The sequence below is a fragment of the Notechis scutatus genome, chromosome 4, assembly GCF_049901735.1.
Source record: "Notechis scutatus isolate UNSWTSFEM ecotype Mainland chromosome 4, rNotScu1.2, whole genome shotgun sequence".
Lineage (NCBI taxonomy): Eukaryota > Metazoa > Chordata > Lepidosauria > Squamata > Elapidae > Notechis > Notechis scutatus.
Window position 1 is genome coordinate 6,944,686 of NC_142012.1, and position 22,627 is coordinate 6,967,312.

General features: G+C 53.5%; 1 protein-coding gene across 1 annotated transcript; it reads right to left on the minus strand.

Moving 5' to 3' along the window:
* Positions 1-407: 407 nt before the first annotated feature.
* Positions 408-22,174, minus strand: CYP26B1 (cytochrome P450 family 26 subfamily B member 1). The gene is made up of 6 exons (XM_087965720.1): positions 21,369-22,174; positions 17,835-18,059; positions 8,986-9,261; positions 6,853-7,008; positions 5,078-5,359; positions 408-3,098 (listed from the first exon to the last, which is right to left on the minus strand). Exons 1-6 carry the CDS (start codon positions 21,570-21,572, stop codon positions 2,706-2,708), a joined length of 1,536 nt encoding a protein of 511 aa, XP_087821846.1. The 5' UTR covers positions 21,573-22,174; the 3' UTR covers positions 408-2,705.
* Between the last annotated feature and the right edge of the window lie 453 nt (positions 22,175-22,627).

The following is a 22,627-nucleotide window of genomic DNA, read 5'->3' on the forward strand; positions in this document are numbered from 1 at the left end:
AAGGGCTTAAATTCATTTTTTTATTATTATTATTATTATTAAGATGATGATGATGATGATAATGATGGAAATCTATAAAATAGCCACATGGATTTATTTATTTTTTAATAAGATCACACCACACACAACGCTTCCCTCCCCAGCCCACCTCTGGTCGCAGAAGCAGATCCACCCACAAAGATGTTCTTGGCCACTTGTGAATCCCCCGCCCCCCCAGATGGCACCTGAACAAGAGAGAGAGGGGGAGACAGGTGTGGCATCCTGGAACTGTTTCTTGCCAAGGGGGAGGCTGGAAAGGGAAGGTTGGTCGGGGTGGGCTGACCTGCCCCTCTTCCCCGCATTACAGACACATCAAAAGCCACAGGGCACAAGACACACAGCACTGAAATATATTTCCGAACACAACAGGTGCTTATTTATTTTAATATTAAACTCAACACAGCTCAGGGGGAGGTGCCAGCGCCAATTCTGCACAAGGTTTGTGCTGTAGGGAATCGCACAAAACAGCTCTTGCTCCCTCCCCCCAAATGTGGCTCCATGCTAACCATCTTATTTTTTTTTTCTCAACAGACAGGTTTGCCATCAAGAATGGGAGGGGAGGGGGGAAGGAAAGCAAAGCGGTGGAATCATTCATATTTTACTAAATAACACACATTTTGGACAGCAACATTGTTAGACTAAATATCCCTTCTGACTTAATAACAAAAATAATACTTAATAGTTTATAAACTCAGACCAGACAAGCCCACCACTTTTGTTGTATAAAACAATATCGCCCACAGGAAACTGTGCTAAGCAATCAAAAGAAACGCAAGACAAACACATATTCTGAGTTTCGAAAGTGCTTCACTCTGCAAATCCACTGCAGTAACATTTTAATATTTCATTTAATTTTATTTTTAAATCAAGTTATATTAATTAGGAGTGGACAATCGAACAGGAGTTATCCCGGACTAAATATAATGCACGCATGTATATGGATAGATCGATAAAGGAGAATATTTGTAGCTGAAATGAGGAATCCTTGGTTGTTTTGTTGCAGACTTTTCATGACCCAGGTAGGTAATATCATCAGTGTTAGAAGGGAGGGAGGTTTGGGAGGGGGAGGAGAGGGAGGGGGAGGAAGAGGAGGACACAACTGTGTGGTCCTTGGTGCTCTCTAAGCTTGGTTGTTTTCTTGCAGATGTTTCATGACCAAACTAGGTAACATCATCAATGCTAGTAAAGAGCATTTATTAGCAAACCTCACTCCCTACTAGCACTGATGACGTTATCTAGTTTGGTCATGAAACGTCTGCAAGGAAATAACCACGTTCAGAGAGCATCAAGGACTCCTCAGAGACAGAGATAGCTAGATATAAAATTCCCTTGTCAAACAGCCCCTTGTGGCAAAGGAACAACTTCCGGTTTTGGGATTGGGAAGGCTTGCGAGTCTGTCCGGAAGGAAACCCAAGGCCTGACTCATTGTGGAAGGGAGTTTGCAGGGACACAAGGAAAGCAGGAAAGCAGCAACAGACAGCTTCGAGGGGCCTTCTTGGACCCTGCCCAGGCATGGTCTCCTCAGGAAGATGGGGCTGACCCACCTGGAACTGAGGGCCGCAGAGAAGACACCCCAAAAACTTCCTTGAGCAAAGAAACCCAGGAAATCCGCAGCCCATTTCTGCAGCCTTTATTTTCCTCACCAGGCTAGAGTAACCCTCACTTTTTGGCAACTGTCGAAGGAAGAGAAATGATGGCAGCTGGACAGAACTCCAGTGCCCACCTCAAAGCTTTGCAAAATACCCCTTGAGATCCCCCTCTCGCCCCCCTCCCAGCTGAGTCTTCTGCCCTGCCAAAAAATGTGGGGCTTCCCCAGCAGTGGTGGGATTCAAAAAAAATTTTTTACTACCAGTTCTGTTGTCGTGGCTTGGTGGGCACAACAGGGGAAGGATATACTGTAAAATCCCCCTTCTCTCCCCACCCCACCAACCTGCTTTCCAGCTCCATTCTCCTGTGCAGGGCAACCAAAGGAAGACCCAGCTGATCAGCTGGGACTCAATGGGAGGCAGAGAAGAGATGGGGGTTGGCGGGGCCAGTCAGAGGTGGGATTGGCCAGTTCTCCGAACGACTCAAAATTTGCACTACCGGTTCTCCTGAACCGGTCCAAGCTGGCTGAATACCACCTCTGTTCCCCAGCCATCTTCCTGATCCCCTCCCTTCCTGGATGTTGTTGTTATACCTGATGCCTGCAGGGAGGGCTCCTTCCCACCCTCGTGCCACAAAAGCAAGCAGGGTCGATTTTGCACCCGGGGGCCCCCTTGGGGAGTCCCATGGCCATGTTGAATAGCAAAGACAAAAAAAAGAGTTCCCAACTACTGTGGAATGACAACTGCCTGATTAACACTTGGGAGTAAGTGTATATATATATATATATACACACACACATACATACGCTGGTTATGGTCAACACAATTTGCTTCTCGCCGGTGTTCAAACATGAAACCGAACAGAAAGCCCCGGAGGAGAAATCCACTGTTCACACACACACACAAACACACCCAAGTGAAACACCCGCACAGTTTTGGCATATTCTCTGGAGGCGGCTTTTGCCGAATGTGTCCACCAAGGTTAGCCCTTCTCCCTCCAGCGGTGGTGGGTCGAGCTTCTTCCTTCCCCGTCTCTGTTCCGGTCTCTTCCTACCTCGCCAGCCCAGAGCACGCTTTGGCCTACACCGTGGCCTCCAACGTGGCCTCTTGCTCTGTCAAGATTTCATTCTGGTTTGAATCGAGTCCAAAAAATTTGACCTTGAGTCCATCGACCGGGTGCACCACCGGCACCAGGGTGACCGGAGGGAAAGTCCTGGTGGCCAGCTCAAAGCGGCTCATGCTGGCCAGCTCGATGGCCAGCACTTTGAGGAACAGCTTGGCCAGGTGTTTGCCGAGACAGGTCCGTACCCCTCCGCCGAAGGGCAAGTAGTGGAAGCGGCCATCTTTGTCTTCGCTGCGGTCCTGGCTGAAGCGATCGGGGTCAAAGACGTCCACGTCCTTGAAGACGGGAGCGGTGTCGTGGGTGTCTCGGATGCTGTACATGATGCTCCATCCTTTGGGGATCTGGAAGCCCTGGAGAAACACGAAACAGATGGTCAGGGTGGGGGGCACAGAGAGAGACAGAGAGACCCTCCCAAGGTTCGAGAGGCACTGGGGCTATTCTAGAATGGGGGGGGCTCTGATTTAGGGGAACCCCAAGTCCTAGGAAATTCGAGATGTCCCATGCACACAAACCATTTCATGACCTAACTAGGTATCATCATCAATGCTAGAAGGGAGAGGGGTGTGGGAGGAGGAGGAGGAGGAGGGGAGGAGGAGGAGGAGGAGGAGGAGGAGGAGGAGGAGGAGGAGGACTGTGGGGTCCTTGGTGCTTTCTGAATTTGGTTGTTTCCTTGCAGACATTTCATGGCCTAACTAGGTAACATCATCAATGCTAGAAGGGAGAGGGGTGTGTGGGGAGGAGGAGGAGGAGGAGGAGGAGGAGGAGGAGGAGGAGGAGGAGGAGGAGGAGGAGGAGGAGGAGGAGGAGGACTGTGGGGTCCTTGGTGCTTTCTGAATTTGGTTGTTTCCTTGCAGACATTTCATGGCCTAACTAGGTAACATCATCAGTGCTAGAAAGGAGAAGGGTTGAAGAGGATGAGGGGGGAGAGGGAGGAGGAGGAAGAACTGTGGGAATCCTGAGTTCTCTCTGAGCTTGGTGGTTTTCCTGCAGACATTTCATGACCCAATTAGATAACATCATCAGTGCCAGAAGGGAAGGTGGGGGGTTTGTTCCCTGTTTGCATACTAGTGGTTTGCTTTGTCAAGAAGGAGCTGTCCACCCAGTTGGAAGGCGGCGGCTGTAGGGGATGACCAGGGTCAGCCCAAAGACAACATCATGAGCCCAGCCTGCCTTGAAGTCAGTTGACTTTTATCTGGCGCCAATTCACCTCGACCGTTAGTAGATCAGATTCTCGTGTTGAGGAAGATGAAATAAACCCTTGGCACTTTTGAACTCTATCCTGGCTCCTGACTTCTTGCACATGATCCAGATGTTGTAACCCAGCAACAACCCTCTGGGAGGGGCAGGTCCAATTGCTTGGCCTTCAGACCTTCTGCAGCTTCTAGAGCTGTCCAAGGTTGCCACCAGCCTACAGCTGTTCAACAGGTTTAGGGTAAAGACGTGGATTGACAGTGAGCAAAACGGTGGGAGCCATTAGAAGACAAACCACTTTCATCTCTCCAAACTCTCTCAGAAATGGACCCAAATTGTTGGCTTGGATTGAGGTTTTCCTGCTTGCCTCCCAGAGACCTCCTGCTCCTATTATCGCTCTAAAAATATTATTCCCTGCAAAAGTATTGATCATTTGACCACCAAATTAAAGCAACGCAATCCCAGGGTACTGGGCAGGTCACAGGGTGGCCCTTTCTATCCTGGAGACTTTACCCCCAAATTTGTGTATATTCATGAACTGGAATAGAGCACGGTAACAAGGTCAGCCAACGAACAGCAGCTAAGTCAGCCAATGAGGACTGTTTGGAAACTGAAACTAGAAGTAGCCTAGGCGTGGCTCTGCAGCTCTGCAGCTAGGTTAAGCTCTGAGTCTGTCTATTGGAAATGAAACTGCTTCTCTCCTCTGCTGTGTGTCTTGCTTGCCTGCTGAACTAAAGTGAAACTGAGTTCTGTTTCTGCTGAAGTTGAGTTGCTGTTCTGCTCTGAACCTGTAACTTGTCTGCTTCTGTTTGAGTTTGCACCATGTTGGACAAATCTACAACTGGTATTGTAAAATTCACTTTATGTGTTTATAAAGAAGTTAAATGAAGCCTCAGCCATCTGTGTTTACTTTTCTGGCGCTGAATTTACCCTGCAATACTCTGAACAGTGTCAACCTAGAACACTGTTTCTCAACCTTGGCTGCTTTAAGAGGTGTGGACTTCAACACTCCCAGAATTCTTTGCTGCTGGGGAATTGGAAGTCCACCCCTCTTAAAGGGGCCAAGGTAGAGAAACACTGGCCTAGAAGCTCCTTTCTCCAGGGCAGGGGGCTTCGTATGCAAGGTCCTCTTACTCACATCCAGCTCAAAGGTCTGCAGCACCGTCCGGTACCCTCCCGAAATGGGGGTGAAAAGCCGGAGCACCTCCTTGATGACACAGTCCAGGTACTGAAGGCTGTGGATGGTCTCCAGATGAAGGCCCCCCTCGCAGAGGCAGCCGTTGTGCAGCAAGCTCTTGCTCCTCAGCTCTTCGCGAAGCTTCTCCAGAACCGACGGGTGTTTCAGCAGCTGCATGATCAGAGAGGTGCTGGCACTGGCGGTGGTGGCATAGGCAGCGAAGATCAGCTCCAGGGTGCCATCCTAGGGCAAAGAGAGGCTGCCTGAGCCAGGGCTGGCTGGTTGAGCTAAACTCTAACCCTAACCCTAAAGAGCAACGCTCTTGAGATAACTCTATAACGGTCTGGTTTGGTTCTGCAACCCAACAGGACAGACACAGACTCCAGAGAGTAATTAGGACTGCAGAAAAAACAATGTCTACCAACCTGCCTTCCATGGAGGCCCTGTCTAGTGCACGAGTCAAAAAGAGGGCTGTGAAAATATGTACAGACCCCTCACCTCCCGGACATAAACTGTTTCAACTCCTCCCCTCAAAACGACGCTGTAGAGCACTACACACCAGAACAACTAGACACAAGGACAGGTTTTTTCCCCAAACGCCATCACTCTGCTAAACAACTAATTCCCTCAACACTGTCCAACTATTTAGTAAGACTGTATTACTATTATTATTCTCATCCTTCCTAGTATCTATCTCTTCCCACTTATGACTATAATCGTGTTGCTTGTATCTTTACAATTTATATTCCTGGATGCCATCACTCAGCTAAACATATAATCCCCTCAACACTGTCCAACTATTTACACAGTCTGCACTACTACTACTATTAATCTTCTCATCACTCCTTTCACCCATCTCCTCCCACTTGTGACTGTATGACTATTTTCTATTCTATTCCATTCCATATCATCTATTCCATTCTATTCCTACAGTACTCTACTCTATTCTATATTCTATTCCATTCCATTCCATATTTTCTATTCTATTCTATCTATTCTATTCTATTCCATTCCATATCATCTATTATATTCTATTATATTCATACTCTACTCTATTCTATATTCTATCGTATTCCTTATTCCATTCCATTTCATTCCATATTTTATATTCTATTCCATCCCATATTTTCTTTTCTATTCTATTCTATCTATTCCATTCCATTCCATATCATCTATTCTATTCTATTCTATTCTATTCTATTCTATTCTATTCTATTCTATTCTATTCTATTCCATTCTATTCCATTCCATTCCATTCCATTTTATTCTATTCCTACTCTACTCTATTCTATATTCTATCCTATTCCCTATTCTACTCCATTTCATTCCATATTTTATATTATATTCCATTCCATATTTTCTTCTTTTCTTTTCTTTTCTTTTCTTTTCTTTTTTTCTTTTTATTCTATTCTATTCTATTCTATTCTATTCTATTCTATTCTATTCTATTCTATTCTATTTTCTATTCTATTCTATTCTATTCTATTCTATTCCATTCCATTCCATTCCATTCCATATCATCTATTCTATTCTATTCCTACTCTACTGTATTCTATATTCCATCCTATTCCCTATTCTATTCCATTTCATTCCCTATTTTATATTCCATTCCATTCCATTCCATTTTCTATTCTATTCATCCTGGTCTAGCATTGAGCACAAAAGGGGGAGCCTAGCGCCCCCAGTGGCCACGGAGGGAAGTGGAGTCTGCTGCCTGTCTGGCTCAGGGACGGTACCTTCAGCTCCTGCATGGTCAGCTCCTTGCCATATTCTTTGCCGCTTTCGATCAGCAGGTCCAGGGCATCCAGGTAGTCCTTGCCTTGCGAGCTCTGCAGCTTTTCCCGGATGGCTTTTTCTAAGACCTTCTGCAAGATCTCCCTGGCGCGAATCCCCTATGAAAAGGAGTCCCAGGATTACGTCAGTCCCTCCTCCCATCTGTGTTAAGACTTGATGTCCCAGAATGCCCGGCCACGAGGCTCTCGGCTGGGGCAATAGCTAGACATCTGTCGTGTGCTGAACCCTCTAAATAAGGGGGTGCCCAACCTTGCCAGCTTCCGAGCTTGTGGGTTTCAAATCCCGGCATTCCCCAGCCACTTCTAGGTTTGCTGTAACTCAGGGTGTCCAATCTTGCAACTTTAAGGCTTGTGGACTTCAACTCCCAGAATTCCCCAGGCTGGGGAATTCTGGGAGTTGAAGTCCACAAGTCTTAAACTTTAGTTTAGATTAGTTTAGTCTAGTTTACTTTTATTGTCATTGCAACTCGTACAACGAAATTAAATACCATCTTCAGCATGCAATTTATGACTATGAAAACAAACACACACACACAAACATACATCCTTCACACTCCACACATTGAACCGAAAACCCCTGACACTGCACCAATACTGCACTCTACAGTAGAATTCAACAGAGCTACTGCCCTGGGATAGAAGCTGTTTTTCAGCCTATTTGTCCTTGTTTTTATTATCCTGTACCGTCTGCCAGATGGTAATAGTTCAAAAAAGGGTATCCAGGATGAGATGGATCTTTGAGAATGTTTTGAACTTTCTTAAGGCAGCGGGAGCTATAAAGCTCTTCCAAAGAGGGGAGAGGGCAACCCATGATCCTCAGGGCAATGACATTAACCCTCTGGAGCGCTGTCCTATCTGCCCCTGTGCAATTGGCAAACCATACAGAGGTGCAGTAAGTTAAGATACTCTCTATGGTGCAGCGGTAGAAGGTCACCAGCAGTTTTTCATCCAGTTGTTGTTTCCTGAGAAGTCTCAGGTCGTATAATCTCTGCTGGCCCCTTTTGACCAGGGCTGCAAGGTGAGCGCCTCAGGTCAGGTGCTCTTTTATTGTAACATCCAGAAACTTAAAACCGGCCACTTGCTCCACTCGGTCTCCATTGATAAGCAAGGGCTGGATGTCTGATCTGTTCCTTCTATAGTCCACTATCAGCTCCTTGGTCTTATTGGTGTTGAGGACCAAGTTATTGTCTCCATACCACGAAAGCAACTGGTCCACCTCATCTCGGTAGGCAGACTCATCTCCCCCCCTCTGGAGATGAAAAAAAAATTGCCAAGATTGGACACCTCTGCCCTAAAGCATCTAAACCAGGGGTCTCAAACTCAATTTACCTGGGGGCCGCTGGAGGCAGAGTCTGGCTGAGGCTGGGCCGCATAAGGGATCCCTCAAAAAACGTTGTTAAAAAAATATCCTCAAATGTCATCAACAGTTAATGATTTCTCCAATACATGAACTGTCCTGAACACATGAATAGGAACGTTGAATGAAGATCATGAACAGTTCCTCAGAACGTGGCTTCTTCTCCAGCTTACTCCTTGCTGCCAGAGACTTGACAACGCTTCCTCTCACATATCTGAGCCACATTTGGCTTGAGAGAGGAGGCCCTTGAGACCCTCAGTTATGGCTCGAAGATGATCATCAGTAAGTCTGGACCTGTACTTGGACTTGTTAAAGTTCAGGGTGGAGAAGAAGCCACGACGAGGAACGGCGGGCGGGACTTCCTTCAGAGGTCCATTTTCCCCCTGCAGGCCGCACTAATATTATACTTTCATATCATGGTGGGGGCCACAGGATATCGTCCTGCGGGCCTCAATTGGCCCGCGGGCCGCGAGTTTGAGACCCCTGATCTAAACTATAAGAACCAAAATACCCCACCCCTATTTCCTCTATTTTGGATCCATCAGGAGGTACCTCAAAGGATGCTACCTTCTACCAGGGTTGGGGCACACTTTCCCATGGGGTTTTTTGGGGCAGGGAGAGGCTCGCCATGGCCTTGTTTTCAACAACGCCATAAGAGGGGGTCCAGCACAGGCAAAGCACCTAGATTTCTGCCCCACCTTGAGGAAGCCCTTCCTTACCTTACGGTAGCCACTGAAGGGCAGGTCCACAGGTAAGGAGAAGACGTTCTCCACGAATTGCTGGTAGACTTCGAACATCTGGCTGAGCTCCCCATCCGGGATTCGGAATCCCAAAAGGACCCGGATGGCCATATGGAAAGTGAGCTTCTGGGCTTCGTGGTAGACGTTGATGGGCTCAGGGTTCCTGCCCCAGACTCTCAGGGTTTCTTGGATCACCAGCCGGATTTTGGGGAGGTAACTTTCCAGAGCTTCGTGGCTGAATATTTTGGAGAACACCTGAAACGCAGACAGGGGAGAGGATTGGGTTAAGAAGGAAGGTGGCATTTTGCGCTGGCAAGACTGGCAAGAATGTTTAAAGATAAACCAGCTAAATGTTGGAAATGCCACCAGACACCTGGAACATATTGTCATATGTGGTGGACATGGATAGAAGCTAAAAGATATTGGACAAAAATACATACATGGCTGGAAAAGATGATACAGCAACCTATTGATTTAAAACTTGAAATATTTCTGTTGGGGATTATACCTGAAACTTATAGTTAATACATTATTCATGTATTAACAGCAGCTAGAATTGTAATAGAATAGAATAGAATAGAATAGAATAGAATAGAATAGAATAGAATAGAATAGAATAGAATAGAACAGAACAGAACAGAATAGAAGTGGAGTGGAGTAGAGTAGAGTAGAGTAGAGTAGAGTAGAGTAGAGTAGAGTAGAGTAGAATATAGTAGAGTGGAGTGAGTAGAATAGAATAGAGTAGAGTAGATCACAATAGAATAGAATAGAATAGAATAGAATAGAATAGAATAGAATAGAATAGAACAGAATAGAATTCTTTATTGGCCAAGTGTGATTGGACACACAAGGAATTTGTCTTGGTGCAAATGCTCTCAGTGTACATAAAAGAAAAGATACATTCGTCAAGAGTCATCAGGTACAACACTTAATAAAATAATAGTCATAGGGTACAATAAGCAATCAAATCATACTAGGAAACAGTCAATATAAATTGTAAGGATACAAGCATCAAAGTTATAGTCATACTGTTATAAGTGGGAGGAGATGGGTGATAAAGAGTGATGAGAAGATTAATAGTGATAGTAATGCAGACTTAGTAAATAGTTGGACAGTGTTGAGGGAATTAGTTGTTTAGCAGAGTAATGGCATTCAGGAAAAAACTGTCCTTGTGTCTAGTTGTTCTGGTGTGCAGTGCCCTATAGCATCGTTTTGAGGGGTAGGAGTTTTTGCACAAAATTTGAAAAGTGAAGAGATTCCGACTGAAGAGAATGTGATTAGGAAAATATTAGAATGTGCAGAAATGAATAGGCTAACACTAGCAATTAAAGAGAAGGAACAAGCTAAATATTAGATGATATGGGAGTTATTTTATCAATGGCTGGAGAATAAATATGGAAGTTCGAAATTAGAGAATACTAGCGAAAAATAGTAAACACGTGAAAAGAATTAAAGATGTTAAGGTGGGGAACGTTATAAGAATTAGATATACTATGTATATTAGCATTAAGTAAGAAGAGAGTGTTAATACCAAGCAATGAATATGTATAAACTGTAATTGTTATTGCACAAGATATTTGTAACCAGATAACACACTGTTCAAATGGAAGACGGATTGTTTGTATAAAATAAAATAAAAAATTTACCAAAAAAAAAAGAAGGAATAGGTTTCCTGCAGATCGCTGAGGTGTCATTTCATGATTCAGGGATTGTTCCCACACAACTCCTGCAGGATCACCCACCCACCCAAGGCCCAGAGGGGGAAAGCAGAACAAAGTGAGAACGATGAGCCAGTGAAATGTTTTGTCTCCAGAAGTTGCGGTTGCTCCAAACACTGGAAGTTTTCCAAAAGAAATTAAGACAGCCGTTTGTCTGAAAGGACAGACTCCTAGTTCATGGACTAGATAACTTCCAAGGTCCCTTCTAACTCCCATATTCTGTGTTATTCTGTTATTCTTTCTATGACCACATGTATCCATCCCATCAAACCCAATGGAAGTCCGGAGTGGTATAGATCTCCTGCCATGGGCAGAGGGTTGGACTAGAAGACCTCCAAGGTCCCTTCCAATTCTGTCATTCTATGTTCTGCATTCTTCCAAGGGGTCCATGGGGCAGGGAGACTCCCTGGCAAGCATTCTCACAACTTTTGGTTTGACTGTTGAGGATTTTCGACCTCTGCAGGACACAGAGTGGTCCCACAGATAACAACTACCGTGGCTTCCATCACATGGTTTATGGCTTATAGATAAACCAGAATGACTACAGTGTTTGCTTGGCTATTCAGAGGGCGATGCTCAAACCGAGGCAGATCGCATTTCTGCCCCTGAGCTGTGTGCCAACCTGGGCTTCCTTGCTATTCACGGCACTGCACTGATGTGCCTTGTTTGGTCTTATGGATGAAAAGGAGAACCAGAGGGGGAAACTGGCAGATGGCTGCCCCCAAACACCCTGGCAAAGGCCTTTGTAGAAGGGCCTTTGTAGCTCAGGTTGAACTGTCAGGTCCTCGGGGCTCTCTGAGCTTGGTGGTTTTCTTGCAGACATTTCACGACCCAACTAGATAATACCATCAGTGCTAGAAGGAGGAAGAGGAGGAGGAGGTGGTGGAAGAGGTGGAGGAGGACAAGATGACTGTGGGGTCCCTGGTATTCTCTGAATCTGGTTGCTTTCTTGCAGATGTTTCATTACCCAACTAGGTAACAGCATCAGTGCTACAAGGGCGGGAGGAGGAGGAGGGGAGGGGGAGGAGGAGGGGGAGGAGGACTGTGGGGTCCCTGGTATTCTCTGAGCTTGGTGGTTTTTTTGCAGACGTTTCATTACCCAACTAGATAGCATCATCAGTGCTGGAAGGGCGGGAGGAGGGGAAGGGGAGGGAGGAGGGGAGGAGGGGGAGGAGGAGGGGAGGAGGACTGTGGGGTCCCTGGTATTCTCCGAGCTTGGTTGTTTTCTTGCAGACGTTTCATTACCCAACTAGATAGCATCATCAGGGCCCTGTTTTCTTGCAGACGTTTCATTACCCAACTAGATAGCATCATCAGGGCCCTGATGGATAATGAAACGCCTGCAAGGAAACCACCAAGCTCAGAGAGCACCAAGGACCCTGACAAAGCTTTGAACTTTGTTCTGGATCAGGAATTCGCCCGGTCCTCAAGGCAGATATCCTTCCCTTGCGCGCCTTCTCCGGTTCGACCAGGGCGGCCGACGGCTGCTCTTTGGCATTCCGGTCCAATGTCTCTGGGTTGTCCAGCTCGCTCACCGCCTGGGCCTCCATCCCCTTTGCGAGGGTCCAGGCAACATCTGGCCTCCCGCTTGCCCGCCCGCCTCCTCCTTCTCCTCTGCCAAGGTAAACTGCCGGGAGGGGAGAGCGGGGCTCGCGAGCAGGGACGGGGGCCACGTCCAACTAGTAGCATCTCGGAGCAGCCGGGAGGAGGGCCGGTGCGGCTGCCGCCTGCCAAGGAGAGCCTCTCCCCCGCCTCCTCCGCCTCCTCCTCCGAGGGGCCCGGCGGAAAAAGAGTGTTTGCTTACTTTTGATTAACTTACACGTGCAGAGCCGGGACGAAGCCCCCCCTCCGCCCTCCGGCTCCAGCAGCAGGGAGCACGCGCCAAGGTAGGGGTCAGGTGGGGCGCTGGCATCCGGGGAAGGAGGGAGGGGGGGCTTGAGTGGGGGAGCGGGGAGGTGCCTGAATTCGGGAAGGGAGCCCTGCCCTCCCGCGCGTGGAAGGCAGACCGACCAGCGAGCAAGGGCTCCCGAGGAGAACCTTCCAAGCTGTAAATGTGGGAATTGCACACATGCACACACACACAGAGAGAGAGAGAGACACACACACACACACACACACACACACAGAGAGAGACAGAGACAGACACACACACACACACAGAGACACACACACACACACACACACACACACACACACACAGAGACAGAGACACACACACACACACACACACACACACACATACACAGAGAGAAGGGGGACTATACACACAGAGGGGGATTATATATACACACACACACAGGTGGATTATACACACACACACCACACACACACACCACACACAGAGGGGGGAACTATACAGAGAGAGAGAGAGAGAGAGAGAGGAGGAGGATTATATATACACACAACCACACACACACATACACACAGAGAGGAGGGGGCGACCTGTGTGCAAAATGCTACTTTCCTGGACCCAGAGGCTCTGGGGTTTGGGCCCAGGCCGCCTTCAAACTAAGCTGGCTGGGGAATTCTGGGAGTTGAAGTCCTCCAGGCTTAAAGCTGCCAAGGTTGGAGCTCCAGAAGACCCAGAGACTGTGTCCCTCCTGCGGCTCCGGGAAGGCTCACCCGGGATGGATGGAACCCAGCTCAGGCGCTTTGGCTTTCAGACGTCCCTTCTACAGGACCCAGCTAGAGAAATGCACTCAAACCCTGGAGGTTTTCAAGGAGAGACTGGACTGCCACCTGTCAGGAATGTTTGTAGAGTCTCCTGCTTGGGCGGGGGCAGGGGGATGTGGGTGTGGAGGGTTGGACTAGATGACCTCCGAGGTCCCTTCCAACTCTCTTCCCCTAAAAGTGACCCGCTGGGCTGCGGCGCAGAGGCCCAGGAGAGGCGACCCTCTGGTTCTCAGGCAGACGCCCGGCTGGCTCAGGATGGAACCCAGTGGGCGGGGGGGGCGGCCCGCGTGGCTCCGATGCCTCCTCGCTGGGGCGACCAAGCTCCCCCGCCTGACTGGCGCAAGGCCGGAGGATTTCCCCGGCTCTCTGCCCGGGGCTTCCCCGAGAGAGGAATCCCGCGGCCGAGCCGGCGGCTGACGCCCGGCGCCCTCTAGCGACCTCCCGAGCCGGCCACCCCCCTCCACCGCGCTCCACGGCTTCCCAGCTGGAGACGACAGCGCGCGATCCCCCAGAAACGCGCCTCCCGCTCCCCGTCCGGTTGCGGGGACGGAGCTCCGCTGCAAGAAACGGGGGAGGGGAAACCCTACTCCCACGACTCTTCGCGGGCAGGCGTGGGGAACGGGAGTGAAATGTCTCGCGGGCTGCGTGATCTTAACTCCGGCTTTTAAATCGCTGGGCTGGCCTTTTAAACAAAGGTTAAGAGAGTTGGAAGGGGCCTTGGAGGTCATCTAGTCCAACCCCTTGCCCAACCGGGAGACCCTACACCCTTTCTGACAGGTGGCAGCCCAGTCTCTTCTTGAAAGTCTCAACTGATGGCGTTCACACAACTTCTATACACAGAGAGAGGGGGGGAGGGATTATACACACACACACACCACACACACACACACACACACAGAGAGGGGGGGACTATACACAGAGAGAGAGCGGGAGGGATTATACACACACACACACACAGGGGGGAACTATACACAGAGAGAGGGGGGGAGGGATTATATACACACACACACACACCACACACACACACACACACACACACACAGAGGGCAACTTCTGTTCCATGGGTTGATTGTTCTCACTGTTCGCCTTACTTCTAAGGTTGTTCAGTTTCCATCCATTATTCCTTGTCTGGCCTTCGGGGGTGGGGGCTTTGGAAAATAGCTTGACCCCCCTCCTCTCTGTGGTAGCCCTGTCCTGTCCAGGGGGAGAGTTTCCAGGAGGGGGGGTGCCCCATGGAACCCACAATGCCCCCCTCCCAGGCCACCCTGGGCGGTGGATCCCAGGGTTTCCCACACTGCCAACTTTTTGCACTTCAACAGTTCCTTGCCTTGATGCCAGCCTGGGGTGGCGGGGTGTGTGACACACACACACCAAGGCTGTCCAAGACACTTCACTCTCCAACGGGGGGGGGGGGAGGTGTCCCCAAACTTTGCCACTTTAAGCCTTGTGGACTTCAACTCCCAGAATTCTCCAGCCAGCTATGTGGTCGTAAAGTCAGAAGTCCCCCAACTTGGCAACTTTTAAGACTCGTGGACTTCGACTCCCAGAATTCTCCAGCCAGTGTAGAATGCTGGGAGTTGAAGTCCACGAGTCTTAAAAGCGGCCAAGTTTGGAGGCCTCATGATCTGAGAGAGCACAGGAAGGGCGAGAAGGTGCCGGAGGCCCAGATTCCCACACGGCTTCTCAGGTGCTGCATGCCGTCTCTGAGGCAGGTCACTGAAGGGTGGAGAAGGGGGCTTCCCAGTTGCAACCGGTTCGCCAGTTAAGACCCACCATTCAAACCTTTAAAAAGCAACCGATGTGCACGCGCCTGCATTTTTCTGCTCCGTTTGAGAATTGTGCTCAGAAAGTGGTTTTTCCTAGCTGGTTCTTGATGCCTCTTCCACATGTTGGGCTTGGCTCTGGGAATTGGCCTCCTGACTGGGCGGGGCAGGGTGGGAGGGAGGTCTGGTGCAAAAGAGGAAAACCAGGCAGGTTTTTTCCTCTGCCATCCTGGCAGGGGGAGGGAGGGAGGAATGGAGCCGCCACCGGCAAGTCCAGATGGCATGACTGTGAGAGCCACCAAGAGCGGTTCCCTCTTGGCGGCAGTGGTGCCAGCGACCTTCACTACCTCCTTTTGCACATTTGGCCCCAATATGGCACAGCAGGAGCAGCAGCCGAAGAAGAATACTTAGAGAGAGGAGGAGGAGGAGGAGGAGGAGGAGGAGGAGGAGGAGGAGGAGGAGGAGGAGGAGGAGGAGGAGGAGGAGGAGGAGGAGGAGGAGGAGGAGGAGGAGGAGGAGGAGGACTGTGGGATCCATGGTGCTGTCTGAGCTTGCTTGTTTCCTTGCAGACATAGGTAACACCATCAGTGCTAGAAGGGAGTGGGTTTGCAGAGGGAGGAGAGGAGGGGAGGATAGGGGGAGGCAGGAGGATAAAATAGGGAGGGAGGGGAGGGGAGAGGAGAGGGAGCAGCAGAGGAGGAGAAGGGATGGGAAGGGAGAGGGAGGAGGAGAGGAGGGGAGGTGAAGGGAGAGGGAAGGGAAGGGGAAGGGAGGAGAGAGAGGCAGGAGGATAAAATAGGGAGGGGGAGGGGAGAGGAGAGGGAGGAGCAGAGGAGGGGAAGGGAGAGGGAGGGAGAGGGAGGAGGAGAGGAGGGGAGGAGAAGGGAGGGAAGGGAAGGGGAAGGGGAGAGGAGGAGAGAGAGGCAAGAGTATAAAATAGGGAGGGAGGGGAGGGGAGAGGAGAGGGAGGAGCAGAGGAGGGGAAGGGATGGGAAGGGAGAGGGAGGAGCAGAGGAGGGGAAGGGATGGGGAGGGAGAGGGAGCAGAGGGGAAGAGAGGCAGGAGGATAAAATTGGGGGAGAGGAGAGGAAAGGGAGGAGGATAAAATTGGGGGAGGAAGTGGAGGGGAAGGGAGAGGGGAGAGGAGGGGGAGGAGAGGAGAGGAGAGGGGGGCAGCAGAGGCTGGACTCCCCTTCCCCAGGAGCCTGAGTGCCAGACTCCAAGGACCCCTCCCCAGACCATCCCAATCACTCCCCCTCTTTCTGCTCCTTTGGGGGAACCCTCCTCATCTTCTCCAGCAAAGGAGGAGGGTGGCAACCCAAAGGGGGAGGAGCCACGGGGCACCCACCCCCCACGGCTAACAAGGTCATTCCAGGTAGAGACAGGGGCAACTCCGACTCGCTCAGCCTGGAATGGAAACCGGATATTTCCCAGCTTTGCGTCTGTCCGAGCATTCTTGCGCGGCTGCTGTCTGGGCCGCCGGATGTGCCGAGCACGCCAGGTATGTGCGGCCCGGAGCCTTTGCCTCGGAGGAGCCTCCCTTGTGCTGGGCCTTTTCTGGGGAGAGAAGGGGAAAAAGGCTTTCCCCCCCCCCCCTGCAACCCCAGGGGGAGAGCAGATTTCCAGATCCAGACTGGCACCGAGCAAAGTGCCCCCTCCGGTTGCTGGCTGCAAGTGATTCAGCCCCTACACGGCCAGGGGCCTTCAAACTTGGCAGCTTTAAGACTTGTGGACTTCAACTCCCAGAATTCCTCCTCCAATCCTATTAGCTCAGGAATTCTGGGAGTTGAAGTCCACAAGTCTTAAAGCTGCCACGTTTGAAGGCCCTTGGGATAGACAGGATGGATGGATGGATGGATAGATAAAGATGGATGGGTAGATAGATAGATATGAATGAGAGAGAGAGAGAGAGAGAGAGAGAGAGAGAGAGAGAGAGATGGAAAGATAAATAGAGATGAATGGATAGATAGATAGATAGATAGATAGATAGATAGATAGATAGATAGATAGATAGATGACAGAGATGGATGGATTCAGCAAGTGAATCAAAGGACAGAATAAGCCCTTCTCCCGGAACGGCGCGACCACCCCTCTGTTTACACCTCTCTAGCAAAGACCCCCACCCCACCCCACAGTTCAGCGGGAGACGCTCCTTCAGCCGCCAGCAGGGCGGGGAGGGCAGCAGCGTCGCTCCGGCCCTTGTGCACCCCTGCCCGTCGGAAGAAGCCCCCTTCCCATTCCTCCAGGGTTACTAAAGTTCAACCTCGGCACGTGCCGCCGGCGAGGTCAAGGCGAACCAGACGCCGGGGCGACCGCAACGCCCCACGACCTTCTTCCTTCCCCTCGCATCCCCGGAGGAAAGGCCCGACGGCGCTTACCTGCCCTCCCCAAGGAGCCCCGGAGCTGCGCCCAGAACCCCTCCCTCCCCGCCCCCCACAGAGGCACAGGACCCCAATGCCCATCCTCCTCGGCCGAATGGTCGTCCCAGCCAGTCCGCATCGCCGCTTTCAATTCTTCAAAGGCGCCTCCTTGCAGCGCCCACACCCGGCGCGCGGGGGTGGGGGTGGGGAGGGGGAACCCGGCGACCCCTGGCCACCCCCTACCCCCGCCAGGCGCACTCTGCGGATGCTCAGAGGCCACCCACCACCACCCACCCTCGCGCGCAACCCTTTACCTTCCGCTTGTGCCGGTGGACGTCGCCGATGGAGTTGGCCACGGTGTTGGGGCCCAGGAGGAGGCGGGTACTGCGCGGCCACTCGGTGCTGACCAGGCTGTGCTCGCCCATCAGGATCTTGCGCACGTTCTCGGCGCCCGTCACGCGGATCAGCGGCCGGCCCAGCAGGTGGGTCTTGAAGACGTTGCCGTATCTCTCCCGCCGCGAGGACTGGAAGCCGGGGCCCTGCAAGAGAGGAAGCGCGGCCGCTCAGGCTGGCAGCTCCCCTCTACCCCCACTCCACAAACCCCACCCCCCGGCTGGAGGCACGGCGGGGCAGAGGCTTTCCGTGAACTCTGCGCCCCTCCCCAGTTCCCCCAGACCCATTCCCCTCCGACTTTCCACTGCAGGGATCCGGGGCTGTCCAGCAGGGCTCCGGCAGTCTCCGTCCCGCCTTTCTCGCGCCTCGGGGAAAGTGCTGCAGCTTCTCTCGGAGGACGGAGAGCGGGACGGGAGCCCCCACGGCGGCCGCAAAGGCTGCTGAAGCGACGGCGCTCCCCCCGCCCCCAAGCCTCCCTTCCGTGCTCAGCCCGCATCTTCTGCCCACTTCCATCTGTTCACACGCACACGGATGGATGAGGGTGTCCAGAAAAGGTTAAACTGTTCGGGAAGGAAAAGGGCTTTTCCTGCCCACGGGTGTTAAGTCCTACGCGTGGAAAACGGGGTTTTGGGTGGGGGTGGGTGGGTTTTTTGGGCCGTCCCGCGTGGTCCAAAGACGGTGGGAAACCGCCAGGCGCGGGACGTTCGCCTTCCTTAACTGGGGCTTTGGTTACTTCTGCTCGGAGGGGGCGCCTCTGCCGGCCTTAGCCCCCTTTCCTGCTCCCCACCCCCGCTACCAAGGCTGCTGGAGAGCCAAAGAAGGGCGCAAAGGCGCGAGGCTCGATCCAAAGAAAGCGAGGCAGCCTCCGAGCCCGGAGGGTCGCGGGAACCCTGAGCCAGACGGCTCGAGCGCGTGGAAAGGACGACGAGAGTTTTTGTGAGCCTCGAACTCGAGAGTTTAGTGAATTGTGGGGATGCGGAGGAGGCTTAACACGGGCAAAGGCGGCGGGGGGAGGGTGGGGGAGGTTTCGCTAGCTCCTTCAGGGAGGTCCGAGGCCTCATTTGAACCTCTCTCCCAAAGATCTTCGGGTTACCTCGCCTAGGATGCCGAAGGCGCGTGAGCGTGTAACTCGGGCACAAACACACGCCGCGTTGTTACACACCAGGCATTCCCGGCGCAGCTGGCCATCCCTGGAGGCGGCCTGGGCTCCCCTTGGCGGCCTGGGCTCAAGCAGAGCCCGGATCGCCATTCCCGGGGAAGGGGAGGGGAGCCTTCCTTCCGCTGCCGGGGTGGGCTTCGGCGTCGCTGTCCAAATTACCAGCGGTTGGTTTCGGGGGTCGTCGAAGTGCAGGCAGAATCCGGAATGCAAATACTGGGCGCCCCTTTTACAGACACTCCCCAGCCGGTGGGGGCGGGGGGGGGGGGCGCAATCTTTCTGCTTGGCTGCATCGGAGGCAACGAACGGAATCTCCCCATTCCTTCGCGCTTGCGGCGGCACAATACAATGAGGAGGGTTCCTTAAGGCCATCGAGACCACCCCCTGCGCCCCAGCTTAAAGCCTACCTAATAGGCGCCTCTCAAGTTCCCTGACGCTGAAAGGAAGTTCTCATTTGGGGAGGGGAAGAGGGGGGAAAGGGACCAAATGCCTCTCCCGCCCAGAGACGGCCAGGTGAAGGCGGGGGGAGAACGCGGTTCCCCAAGACTGAGGCTGCCCTGGAGTCGGGATCCCCTCGACGGAAGGCGGGCTCCGGAGACGCCCACCCGTGGAACTGTGGAAGGGGACTCAATTTCTTAGATTAACCCTAAGGGGGGGGAGGGTTGAATCCTCCTCCTCCGTCGCCCCTTCGCGCGCAGTCGGCTCGTCCTTTCCACGGAGGACGAATAACCGGGCGAACCCACGCCAAATATCTTTGGCTAAGCGCGGGACGAGACCGGGACGCCTAATCACTTCCCCAGATGCTGGCGTGGTCCTGGGGGAGGGAGGGAAAGAGCCGCAAGCAACCCGAGGGGAAAGGGGGCACTTGGACCTCCCGCGGGGTCCTCCTCCCCATTTTCGGAGCTAGAAAGAGGAGGGTATATTTTTCCACCCCCCCACGCGATTTGGAAGAAACGCCGCAAGAGGCTCCATGCGCCTTTTACAGCCAAAGAGGCGCCCCACTTTCCCGGCACGGGGTCCTTTCAGAGGCAGAGAACTGGGGTCGGGGAAGGGTTGGGATTGGGGGGGGGCTTTTAAAAAAACAAAAAAAAAACAAAAGCACAGTTGTGAACTTCAGCAATTCAGGTGATCCGGTGTCTTGATCTGCGTAAATATAATTAGAAGTGCTTTTAGGGGCATTAATAAAGGGTTATTTGTGCAATATTTCCATCCTTGTACAAAGGGCACCTTTATGTGGGAAGGTTTTCGGCCGACTCCGATTTATATACTTTTTTGTAACATTTATTTTTAGTCCTAGACTTTTTTTTTCCCCTCTCTCTCTCTCTTTTGCCTGGATGGAGCCTTGAGGAAAAAGGGAGAGCCCCCTTCTCGGCGCCCCTTGTAAAAAATCTGATAAATTTCTTTTTAAAATAGTCCCATTGAGGGACGGCGCTTAACTCTTTAGATGCGCGCGGGGGGATTCCTCCAGACTTGGCAGGGAGGGAGTCCTTCTGTCTCTTTGAGGCGGGATTCATGGGGGGGGGTAACATCTCCTGCGCCCTAATTTCCTTCTGCTCCCTAGCAGAGCGACGGGAATACAAGGAAGAATTCGAATCCCTCGCGAACGTGGAGACAAATCCGCCCGAGTCCCGCGGGAGGAATGTATGTGTGTATATGTTTTGGGGGTGGGATTAGCGGTTCTGGCATTAGGAGCGACGGAGTTTGTGGGGTGGGGGGGGGAGGAGACGAAAGTCTCGAGGACTCCCCGCCAAACTCTTAGGCTGGGCCGCTTTGGCGCAAGCTGCGTGGACTGAACCCCGAGTAGGGGGCGGCCTTTCTGCGGCGGCGGTGGCGGAAAAAGCGCTGGGCTGGCGCTGAAGCTGGGCTGGCGAGAGGGAATCCCACGCTGCGCTTTGCCCCGGAGGGGAGGGGAGGGGTGGCAGGGAAGGACCGGGAAAGCGCAGGCGAGGGTTCCGCGCTGGTGTGGGGGAAAAGGCGAAGCGTTCCACGGTTTTCCCCCCCGAGCTCCTTAGCCTCACCTGTTGGATGGAGCCTGGAAGGGGTGAGCCTTCCCCTCCCTCCGCCTCGCTCCGGCCAGTTGCGTCCCCCACCGGCAGGAGACGCCGAGGGAGAGGGCTGGGACCGACGGCCGCTTCCAACCTTGCAAAGCTTCAGGCCGGGCGTAGCCGGAGAAACCGCCGCCTCCTTCCCCCGCCAGGATCGCGCGGCTCTTCCGTCTGCCTGTCCCCGACGCGCCTCTCCCCTGCCACCCCGCCGCGGACACCCTGCCCGGGGCTTCCCCGGCGCCGGCAGCGCTTACCTGCAGCAGCCAGTGGAAGGTCTCGCCCACCAACGGGAAGCCCATGGTGCCCTTAGGGATGGGTAGCTTGCAGCTCTTGTCGCGCGTGGCGGCCCAGCGCAGCTGCCACAGTTGCTGCGAGACGGCCAGCAGGAGCGTCAACGAGGCCAGGCAGGCGGCGGCGGTGGCCAGCGCCGAGAGCAGCTCGAAGCCGGCGAAGAGCATCTTGCGCGCCGGGGTGGGGGACTGACCGTCGGAAGCGCCGTAAGGGAAAGCGGCCGGCTTGGACTTCGGGATACAGACTCGTCCGGGCGGCGCGCCTGGGAGGCGAGCGAGACTCTGCACGGATGGCGCGCGCTGCTGCTGCTGCTGCCCGCCGAAGAGCAGGGTGTTCAGACGGGGAGGCGGGCGCCCCCTTTCCGCTCGGACGGAGACCAGGAGGAGTAACGCCCCGGCAGGCGCGGCAAAAGTCGGGGTCCCTCCCGAAGGCGACCCTCTCGGATCTGCGCTCGTTGCAACGCTGCAACCCACAACTCCGCCGAAAGAGGAGAGGGAGGAGAAGGAGGGCGCTGCGCCCGGAGGGGACACCGGCAAGCCGGAGACGGGGAGGCTCTTCGGCTGCTGCGGCGGCGGACGAGCCGAAGCCGCAGGAGGCAGCGAGAACCGGGCGCGGATCTGCAGCGGGCTTCTGCGGTCGCGCCGTCCAACTTGAGCGGGCTACCTGGCGCGTCTGTGCCGGGCGGGGGCGGGCCGGCGAGGGGCGGGCGGGAGCGAGCTCCGTTTCGCGGCGCCGTCGGAGGAGGAGTCGCCGCGCTCAGCGCCAGTTTGCGGGGATCAGCCCTGGCGGCGCTTATATAGAGGCGGCGCGGCCGGTGCTCGGCCGGCGGTCGTCCCCTCCTCCCCTCCCCTTCGAGGCGTGGGCGGAGGCGGCGGGGGCGAGGCGGGCCGGGCGCTGGAGCGTGCCAGCGCTGCCTTCGCCGACTCCGCTCGTGCCGCTCCGCGGGAGGAGGCTCACCTAGGCCGGCTGCGCGTCACCTGGCCGCGGCAGAGGGAAGCGGAGAAGCCGACCGCCTCGCCGCCGACCTCTCGCCGGAGCGCCAAGCGCCGAGTCGGGTCGGCCGTCCCGGGATTCGCCTGTTTACGGACCGCTGCAGCAGGCGCCCTCCGGGGAAGCGGGGCGGACGAGTTCACCGGCCGGAGGAGCTCAGGGTCCCGGCTGGGTGCGCGCTGCCTTCCCTGGGGACGGACCGGCACCCTTTCGGACAACCGCCCGGGCTCTC

Coding starts and splice junctions, on each gene's coding strand:
- CYP26B1 (XM_087965720.1), bottom strand. CDS start 21,572: ATGCTCTTCGCCGGCTTCGAGCTGCTCTCGGCGCTGGCCACCGCCGCC. Junction 5,360..6,852: donor TGACCATGCAGGAGCTGAAG/GTACCGTCCCTG, acceptor TCTTTGCCCTAG/GATGGCACCCTGGAGCTGAT. Junction 3,099..5,077: donor TGCAGACCTTTGAGCTGGAT/GTGAGTAAGAGG, acceptor GTGTTTCTCCAG/GGCTTCCAGATCCCCAAAGG.